The sequence below is a fragment of the Hydra vulgaris genome, chromosome 03 (genome assembly GCF_038396675.1).
Source record: "Hydra vulgaris chromosome 03, alternate assembly HydraT2T_AEP".
In the NCBI taxonomy this organism is placed as follows: Eukaryota; Metazoa; Cnidaria; class Hydrozoa; order Anthoathecata; family Hydridae; genus Hydra; species Hydra vulgaris.
In genome coordinates, this window is record NC_088922.1 from 24,960,484 (window position 1) to 24,971,612 (window position 11,129).

The window sequence follows — 11,129 nt, forward strand, 5'->3', positions numbered from 1 at the left end:
AATGAAATATCTATTGAAACTATCCAAAATCTTGTGACTAGTATGTCAAGTCGCATATCTGAAGTCATTAAAAATTCAGGAAGCAATACTAAATATTAAATGATCGTAAATTAAAATATTTTTTGTATTTTCTTGTATATAACGTAAATGAGGCTAATTCTATTTTCTTCACAAATTAAATACTTTTAACTTTATTTCCACTTGTAATTAATTAAACATACCAATTTATAAACTTTTTAATTGTAGTAAAAGATAATAAGAAATAGGGTAGATTTAATAATTGTTTCATTGCCATTTTTGTTAAATTAGAACAAAAAATAAAATTCTATTTTCTCCGCTGTATGTCAGGAATTAAGAAGATGCATTTAAGTTTGGCGTTTAAACGATGAAATGCTTGTTAGGTCTTTAATATTTTTATTTTGGAAATGATTCCATGTTGATGTACCACGGTTTGTAATTAAAAAACATGGCTGCTGTGATTTAATTTTCCCTAAGTGATAGTTGTATCTGGTATTTGAACGCAGATAATGTTTTTCAGAAAATGATATCAAGAAAATGTCTAAAAAAAACTATTAATAATAGATTGTTCTTATACTTTTACATAAAAATTAATATCTGTAATGTGTTAAGTTTCTCAATATCTAGAACCATCATGCTTTTCATCACTGGGGCCGAGTTTACTAACCTATTTAAATAATTAATTGTTTTAAATGCATGGTTTTGCTAGCTCTGCAATTTTAGCAAATTTATTTTATGGGAAAAATATTTGTTCATTGACCGTATATTTATACTTAAAATGTTTAAATCTTTGTTAAGTTTTTTTCTTTCTTCAGAGCCTTGTGGGATACCATTTGTTAATTTTATTAATTCAGATTCCATCCCATTAATAGAAACAAATTGTTTTCTATCTTAACGATAAGAAGAAAACCATTGAAATGTTGCACCTCTAATACCGTAGTGCTCGAGCTAAATTGTTACTATATTTATCACGGTGAAGTCTCATTCTGTGATTTGCTCTTGAGGGAATAGTGATAAGAGGAAAGTGCCAGTTGACTAAATCGATGTTATTATCAATCTTATATCTTATATTAGCATGGAGTGGTCAAATGAATCAAAGAAAAACTGGATCATTTTAATTATATATAAAAAAAAAAATAAGTTTAGAAATGTTTTTTTTTCGTAATTATAAATATTATTTTATTTATAAAAATTCTCACGTAGCTTTGTTATTTTTTTATTATAAACTTGATCGACAAAAATTATTTAATGACGCAAAATTAAGTTTAATGACATTGTTGACCTAAAACAATTTTAGATCTTCTATGTCACGTATAGGGCAAAGGAGGGCATTAAGACCACCTTTTTTTTACACTTCTAGATTTTTTATTGAAATAAATGACTATTGTGAAGCTTAAAATTTCTTTTTTTCCTAATGGCAGACAACACATTTTTATACCAGGCATACAACTTTATTCTAAAAAAAAAGTTTTTTTCAAAAATCAATTTGCTACTGGCCTGAGCCACTAATGCTCTGCGACACTCTAGCAGCACCTTGTTTTGATAATACAATTTGTTCTTTTGGGTCAGCGATCAACCCTGTTTCATCAGAGTTTTGACTAAGAAGGTTATTTGACTAAGAAGGTTAATAATTCCTGCATTTCTCAATATTTTTTCAACTAAATTAAACCATGTTTTGATGGTTTCAGGATTTTCAGCATGGCTTCTTGTATTGCTTATGTGTTCAGTTTTTCTCGGTGTTGTTTCAGGATTTTGCAGCAAAAAAGCATGCAACCAGTCAACTTGGTCGACAATCTATAAAAGTTGTATAAATATTGTTTGCTTTAATAAAATCTTGAATTAGATCTTTTACCTCACCTCTAGTGGAGCCCACGCCCCAATCAGCTAATAAAATAAGGCATTCTGACAGCTCTTTTTACTGCTGTAAACTGTTTTTCGTCCAGGATGAGCATCAATAGGTAGCTCACCTTTCACTCGTTTTGAAAGAACTCTCCTATCACACCAAAAATGGCTTATGGTTTATGGATATTTCTTTATTTAAAACAGAGTTGCAGACATCTATTACTTCTTGGCTATTTGAATAAGATTACCTTCCTCCCTGTTTTAACTTTTTGTATGTTCAAACCATTCTCGAAAAAAACATAAACAAGATTTATTCTCAAAAATACATGAAAGATTATATTTGAACAAAAAAATAAGCAGTTTTTCAATTTAGCAATAACTTTCTATTTAGATAGTATAAATTTTATGACTGATTTAAATTCATTAGGGAGTTTTGCCATTTTTTACTTCTCAAGGATGGTATTAGAAGTAACTTATTTTTTAAATAAGTTTTACACTTTAACTAAACAAAAATTTTAAAAATTAAATACAAGCATCTCAAATAAGTCTTACTTTTGCTAGTAATACAAAATTTTTTTTGCGAAAGCTAATTTTAAAGATTTATGTTTAAAATAGGTAAACCTTTATTAAACGGCTCAACAACTTCGCTATTTTTAACTAAAAAAAATAAGACATTTAAGTTATTTTTTTATATCAAAATTTTACTTAAGCAGAATTGTGTAAATTTAAGAAAGTACTTACTTAACTTAAATACCACTTTACTTTCAAGAAAAATAAAAACAAACAACTTGGTATACACTTTTTAATTAAAAACTTAAAAGCAGTAAGTTCGGGAAGGTTTTTCATAAACTTTGAACAAACCTAAAAACTGAGTCATCATCTGTATTACAAACTTATATGCTTTAGTGAAATAAAAATGCTATGTCAATGCAAATGCCTTAATTTCAAGAGGATAAAAAAAGATATCTAAGTATAAGTATAAATGTTTTTCTAAGTTTTACACTCTATTCTTCAAGAACTTCCCAGTGAAAAATAAAACCGCGTCCCACATGGGTTCCGCGTGGGTTCCGTGTGGGATTGATGGGATTTACGTGGGACGGATTTTCCCATGTGGTATCCGTATGGAAATTTGTCACCTTAAACCCATGTGGGTAATCCCACATAGGTTACATGTGGGAACCATATGATATTTACACACATGGGAAATCCCACGTGGGTTTCATGTGGGATTAGCATGGGAATTGATTTGAAAGCTGGAAACTAAAAAAAAAACTTTAAAAAAAAAACTAAATAAAAATTTTTAAATCGACATTGCATTGCGTTACGTTTATATTGTGTGAAAATATTTTATATTAATATAGAGAATGGCAAGCAAGTATGTAAAAACCACGAATAATGTTTATCTTTCTTTAAAGAAATAAGATTAAGATTTGTGCAAATAGACGTATTATTAGGATAATATAATAGTTATTTGAATATAGATCTTGAGTATATTATCTGCAAACAATTAACTGTTGAATGTTCAAATGTTGTCTAAAACCAAGCATGCATGCATGCATGGGACACTACAGTGTCCCACAAAGAAATGCAGGTTTGAAACTCAAAGAATTCCCAATTTTTTTTGTTAAAAAAGAAAAAAATAGGGTGGTGGTGGTGGAAGAGATAAGTTTGTGTAACTTTTTTTATGCTCCAAAACTTTTAACTTTAGATATAAAAAGGTCCTTATGACTTAAGGAACTTACAAACTACATTGAGGAACAAAAACAGGATATTAACAGAAACTTTTCAATTTTTAATCTGGAGTACCACAGTGTTATTGGGAATAAAGCCTCTGGGTCCAGTTTTCAAAGTAATATAATCTAAAGTAATGTTTAAATAAAATAGTATACTTTAAAATGCATCTAGTTATACATATAACTCGTGATATAGTTATACATATAACTCCTGATAGTTAACTATATGTATAACTAGTTATACATATAATTTGTTATAGAAACTTATTTTTTAAGGTTATGCTTGAACAAATTAATACCAATTAATTCAAATTTAAGATTTAGTTAAAGTTCAAGTAAAATTTCTTATTTATTCATTGTTTTTGTTAATTTTATATTTATTTGTTCAAATTTGTTAATTAGTACTATTTCTTACTACAGTAAGAATGTTTATCATTGCTGAATGTGATTTTATTTGTTAATTTTATTTTTAACATGTTTTGACAACACCCTTTACATTTTAAATGATGACAGCTTTACTTTTCTATTGATGTTAAAGTTATTACGTTTAAATAACTCAGATTGTATCATAACTAAATTATTGTAAGCTTTGTAGGGGTTTGTTGTATATCAAATGGTGTTTTAAATAAAGTAAAAATAATATATATATATATATATATATATATATATATATATATATATATATATATATATATATATATATATATATATATATACAACATTAAAACAATAAAATTGATACAAGATTTCACTTTAAAACGAATACCATTAACATTGTGATGATAATGGCATTAGGAAACTAGTATTTATGTATTAATATTATACTATAAATAAATAGTTTTTTAATTCATTTTATAAAATAGAGACTGACAACTGATAATTAATGGAAATAAATACAAATTATAAAAATCATGTAAACTTCATTTATTATTTCTAAATACTATATTAATGTTAGTCTACAAAGTTAAAATCAATTTAGAGCATTGTTATTAGTTCTTTTGCGATTCGCACTTCCACTTCTGTCTCTCAATATTATAAAATAGGTGGTCAAAGTTTGCTCAATAGGTAGGTTCTCAGCATAACAATGCTTTTTTCTTACACTTTCTAAAGAGAAATATGGCAAATTGATTACTTATTTTACCTAAATCATAGGATCATCTATGCATAATGATGTCAGATGATGACCCATTTATTGAACACCTTTACCCTTTATCAAACTCAGTCAATTTATTGCCATCTCCCATTGAAAATGATGTCAGTTTTTGTTATCATATTATGATGGTATATCTAAATTGTTAATATAATATAAAAAATGCATATACCATCAATTTTTTTCTGGTTCAATTATACATTTATTCTCAACAGTACTAAAAGTAAAAAAAAAAAAACACAAATTGTTCTTTCAGATAAGCAAGCTGATTTCTGAATTTAAATTGTTTTTCCTATGATCCTCTACAGTTTTAAGCAACAAAAGCAAGAAGTTTTTAGACCACATTGTTGGTGTAAATACCTCTAAAACTTGCTCATAGCTAGCATAAATTGTTTTACTTTTTTTAAATAATTTACTTTTTTTTGTAATTCAATTTTTTAATTGACATTATTTTGGTCTCAACATTCCCTCCCATTGTTAATTATTGTTAAACTCACACTGCCCCTCTATCTACTGGCATCATGATCCCATAGCCTAAATACTATATATATATATATGTATATATATATATATATATATATATATATATATATATATATATATATATATATATATATATATATATATATATATATATACATATATATATATATATATATATATATATATATATATATATAATTTTTACTTTATTTACAACACCATTTGATATACAACAAATTCTTACAAAGCTTACAATAATTCAGTAAAATTCATTATTTATAGTTATATGTATAACTATATGCATTTTAAAGCATATTATTTTATTTAAACATTACTTAGATCATATTACTTTGAAAACTGGACCCAGAGGCTTTATTCACAATAACACTGTGGTACTCCAGATTAAAAATTGAAAAGTTTCTGTAAATATCCTGTTTTTGTTCCTCAATGTAGTTCGTAAGTCCCTCAAGTCTTAAGGACCTTATTATAAAGTTAAAAGTTTTGGAGTATAAAAAAAGTTACAGAAACCCATCTCCATCCTATTTTTTTTTTTTTTTATTAAAGAAAATTGTGAACTCTTTGACTTTCAAACCTGCATTTCTTTGTGGGACACTGCAGTGTCCTATGCATGCAAGATTGGTTTTTGACAACATTTCAACTTGCATCAGTTAATTGTTTGCAAATAATTTACTCAAGATCTATATTCAAATAACTATTATATTATCCTAATAATACGTTTATTTGCACAAATCTTAATCTTATTTCTATAAAGAAAGATAAAAATTATTCGTGGTACTTACATACTTGCTTGCCATTCTCTTTATTAATATAAAATATTTTCACACAATATAAACGTAACGCAATGCAATGTCGATTTAAAATTTTTTTATTTAGTTTCCAGCTTTTAAATTAATTCCCATGCATATCCCACGGGAAACCCACGTGGGATTTCCCATGTGTGTAAATACCATATGGTTCCCACATGTAACCCATGTGGGATTACCCACATGGGTTTAAGGTGACAAATTTCCATACGGATACCACATGGGAAAATCCGTCCCACATAAATCCCATCAATCCCACACGGAACCCACGCGTAACCCATGTGGGACGCGGTTTTATTTTTCACTGGGTATGGGAATTATTTTTTTGTCCCATGTCAGTTTCATATGGTAAATCCCACATGGGTTTTATGTGGTAAATCCTACATGGGATATAGGTGGAAAACACTACATGTTATAGATCTTAAATGCCACATATTTTAATCCAAATGGTATAAAAGTAGTCAATACTAGAAAAATGAAAGTCCGAATGCTTCTATGATAATTTTTAAAATTCTTTTAATTTAAAAATTACTTAAATAGTAATTTAAAATTAATCATCGAAGCTTTCAGAGAGGTTTAACTTAATCTGGTATTTGCTACTTTATCCCATTTGGTATTCAAAATGTGTAGCATTTTTGATCTTTTACATGTGATGTTTTCCACCTATAACCTGTGCGATTTACCTTAAACTATTATGACGAAATTTTATAAAATTAAAAAACGTGTTGCAAAATGAATTTATTTTAAAATAAATGCTATTAATTAATACATCCAAAATGAATATTAAAAATATTATTCTTTCTTTTGCGATTTACACGTCGTTTTTTATCGATTGAATTAATTAAATCGCTTCGGCTTGCATAATACCAAGTATTTTAGTATCTTCTAACTTTCTTCAAACATTTTCTAAAAAAAAATAAATAAATACAAATATATATATATATATATATATATATATATATATATATATATATATATATATATATACATATACATATACATATACATATACATATACATATACATATATATACATATACATATATATATATTAGGGGTAGTCATTTTGAGGGAATTTTTGAAAACGAAGTACATACCCAGCTAAAGTTGGAGCAAATATGCTAAAACTTAGTCAAAAATTTTTTTAGGTCAATCGGGTGACTTTTAAGTCCCCCTCAAGACTAAAGTTGTTAAGAAATTGTTCTTTAAAAAAGGAAAAATAGGGTGTGTTTAGGGTGTTTGAGGGGGATTTAAATGAAAAAATTATTTCCATTTTTTGTTTGTTTGTTTGTTATTTGTTATCTATATTTTCATTTTAAAAGGGTATGTCATCATTTTTTTTACATATTCTCGGTTAAAACGATATTTAAGAAATCAAAAAATGAAAAGTTTAAGTTACGCAGGTGGTTATGAAATCAGCAAATTATGTTATCAACCAAAAAAACAAACTATTTTGAACTAAACAAGTAATTTACCATTTAATAAAAATCTTTACAAATACTATCAAGACAAAAATTATGCATTAATTGAAATAAGTATTTTAAAATGAACAACAATTTCCTAAGTCTACAATTTCCTCTTCTTTAGTTTAGAGAGTGACATCAGGCTTTCTGATAGTATTTTTTTTGTAATATTACTTTTTCCCACACCAAAAACTTTGAAAGTTGACCTTACTTTGTCGACGGTTAAAAGTCTGTTCTGCTTGTCATTTTCGTATCTTTGCACAAACTGCTGCATCATTCCGATTGCTCGTTCAGAATGATCATTGACAACAATTAACATTTTGGCAAAGTTTTCAAAATTCTTAAACGAAGACTGGGTGTGCCAATATTGGGGTGGAAGTGACAACCAGTCTCTCACTCTCTGATTATCCAACCCTATCATTGAAAAAATTAAATATGAAAACTCATTAACCAAAAGAGAGAGAGTTGGTACCTTCATATTATTTATGATATTAATCTCGTCTATTCGTTCTTTGCTTCTATGTTTAAAAAAATCTGGATCCGGCATTTGAAAGGAAAGCAAAGCATCTGCAATGGCTGTTTTTTTATCCATAGAAATATTTTTATCCAAAAGAGCCAAGGGAATAATTGTTGAATCAAGATACCATGTATGCTTATAAAGAGATGCTAACACAGCGTCTACTGCCTCCGGATTGGAGCAAACTTTCTTATACACATTCATCTGAAAGATTGCATCAAGATCAGACGCAGGAGATTGAATCGCTTTATGTGCTTGAAGGTACCACCTTGTGTAAAAACATACTATGAACTCGCAGATGAGTTTTAAATCTTCGCGTAGATTATCATTTTCTTGCACAAATGTCAGTTGCTTGCACAAAAGCTGAAGTTTAAGATAGTATAAACTCTTGCCTAAAAACCTAGCATGATGAACAGCTCCAGTTTTCTTTAACTTGAAATGTGCAGAAGGGGATAAATACTGCATGGTTAGTTCAGCCAACTCTCTTCGGTCATTCCTCATATTGTTTTTTTTAGTAATATAGGTCTCACAGTAATCTAAAGTTTTCCTTGCAGCTTCATTCAAAACTGTTCCTTCAATGGTTTTCCAATCTAAAGAGGTCAGGTTATTTTTGTCGTATTTGAATTTAGGGTTCTCAAACATATGTTTGAACTTTACGAATAAGGGATTTTCAGGCCCTACGCTATTCTCTTTTATCACTGCTTCACAGAAATGAACCATTCTAAGCTCAATGATATGATGCCTACATGCTAGTAGAAGAAGGTATTTGTCTACCTCTTTTGCAATCCTAAAAAGTGATCCTTTCTTAGAACCAGTATTACTTGAAGTTGTATCAAAGCATACTCCGCATACTTTTGAAATGAGGTCATATTCTTCTAGTATTTTCATGATTCCTATATACATATCTTCACCTGAAGAAGACGGCAAGGCAGGTACTCCAAGAAGATGCGACACCCCCTCAATATTAACGAGCACAGCTAATCTTTCATTTTTCAGTCTTTTTCCCTGATTCATTTCAAACAAAGTCTTTCCGTCAAAATGAATTATACAGGGATAACGGCTTTTTTCCACGGCCTTCTTTATATCTAATTTAGCAATTTCTGCAGTATCCTTAGCAGTTTTTTTCATCTTCCTTAATGCAGTTGAAGCACTGGCTTTGCATTTTGCGATATCAACTCCACAATCTTGAAGAATTGCTCCAGTTACTTTTTGTAAGACATTCGGGAAGATATCATTTGCTGTAGCTATGATAGATACATTTCCATCAAAAATATTCATAGGGACTTTGGCAGTAATGTTACAATCATCTGCTCTTCTATGATGCCAAACTACGGGTTCGAATTCTGAATAAGAATCAGCGCTAGTGTCAGTGAAACTCAAGTCTAATTCTGAGGTAGCGTCAATCTTAGGAGATTCGTCTTCTAGCCTTGTCCTCTTCCTCACACCTTCAGAAACCTAAAATTTACTTTAACATGGTATATGTGTATTAACAAATAATGTATGTTAAATTAGCAAATTTTAATAAAAAGGTCAAATTAACCCACTAAAAACAACATAAAACCTTTTTGCTAAATTTTCTACCTTCCTGGTCTTCCAAAAAAGTTAAATCATCGTGCTTATCTTTATCTGAGCGTTTTTTATCCTTCCTAATTTGGTTCTTTAAATCTGTAGAACCAATCCAAAACAGCTTTTTCAAAAATGAAATAAACTCCCCTTGATTAACCTTGTCTCTAGCTGATCCTCTGTATTTATTTCTACTCAAATCTGAATACTTCTTGTCCATCTTCATTAGGTTCTTGATAATATTTTTATCTGACATTACTTGAAATCCTGCTTTAAGCCATGGTCTTTTAATTAAGCCTAAAATGCATTCACAATCATCTACTTCACATCTCTTGTAACCCTGAATCTTGTTAGGAGGGCATGATAAAATTGTTGACTTCTTAACATTATGAGGAAGTAGTGATCTTCTGTAGGCAATGTGTTGAAGAATATCCATTCCAGTAGGAAGTTGAAGACCTTAAGAAAAAAAAAATCAATATTCTAATTTTTAACAAAAAGTTTAAAATTCAAAAGAATTTTTTTAAATTAGATATGTACATGTAATAGCTGGTTTAGCCTCATTTATGATAAAAAGTTTGCTTTTGCTTGATCTGAGAAACTTTCTCTTCCCAATATCTTTAACAATTTTTTTTTCCATTTTTGTATTCAATCTAAATAGATTTAATGGTTTGTAATTAGTTAAAAACTTCAATACAATTTTACTTTATATTGTAATTCGATTAATAACAATCAAGTAAATACGAAAGTTATTTACAAAAATAAAATAATGTAACACAATTTCACGTACAATTTGTTTATAAAAACGCTTAGTGACTTAAAACATACAGTGCAGGATCTTCAGCACATTTTCTTCTGCATTATTTTATTAGAATTTTTTTATTGTTGCTGATTTTCATAACCGTGCGTAACATAAAATTTTCATTTTTTCCTTTCGTACATATCGTTTTAACCAAAAATATGTAAAAAACATGATGACATACCCTTTTAAAATGAAAATATAGATAACAAGTAACAAAAAAAAAAAAAAAAATGGAGATAATTTTTTCATTTAAGTCCCCCTCAAACACCCTGAACACACCCTATTTTTCCATTTTTGAAGTACAATTTCTAAGCAACTTTAGTCTTGAGGGGGACTTAAAAGTCACCCGATTGACCTACAAAATTTTTTGACTAAGTTTTAGCATATTTGCTCCAACTTTAGCTGGGTATGTACTTCGTTTTCGAAAATTCCCTCAAAATGACTACCCCTAATATATATATATATATATATATATATATATATATATATATATATATATATATATATATATATAAAGAGAGAGAGAGAGAGAGAGAGAGAACAATTTTAATAAGGAACCTTATTAGTCGAGCAATTTTAATTATTAGCCAGGTTGAAATCATTAATGACTACAACATTTCACAAATAATTATTTTCTAATTTATTACTTACAATGACTAACGTATTATGGGTAATTGAACACATATTATGCGTAATGAGCTTGAACCCATGAGGAGAATCCTGAAAAAAAGTGATCA

General features: G+C 28.4%; 1 protein-coding gene across 1 annotated transcript; it reads right to left on the bottom strand.

The window, feature by feature from the left end:
• Positions 1 to 7,322: 7,322 nt before the first annotated feature.
• On the bottom strand, positions 7,323 to 10,623 carry LOC136078045 (uncharacterized). Its single transcript, XM_065792734.1, has 2 exons — positions 10,131 to 10,623; positions 7,323 to 10,049 (listed from the first exon to the last, which is right to left on the bottom strand). Exon 2 carries the CDS (start codon positions 9,306 to 9,308, stop codon positions 7,617 to 7,619), a length of 1,692 nt encoding a protein of 563 aa, XP_065648806.1. The 5' UTR covers positions 9,309 to 10,049; positions 10,131 to 10,623; the 3' UTR covers positions 7,323 to 7,616.
• Between the last annotated feature and the right edge of the window lie 506 nt (positions 10,624 to 11,129).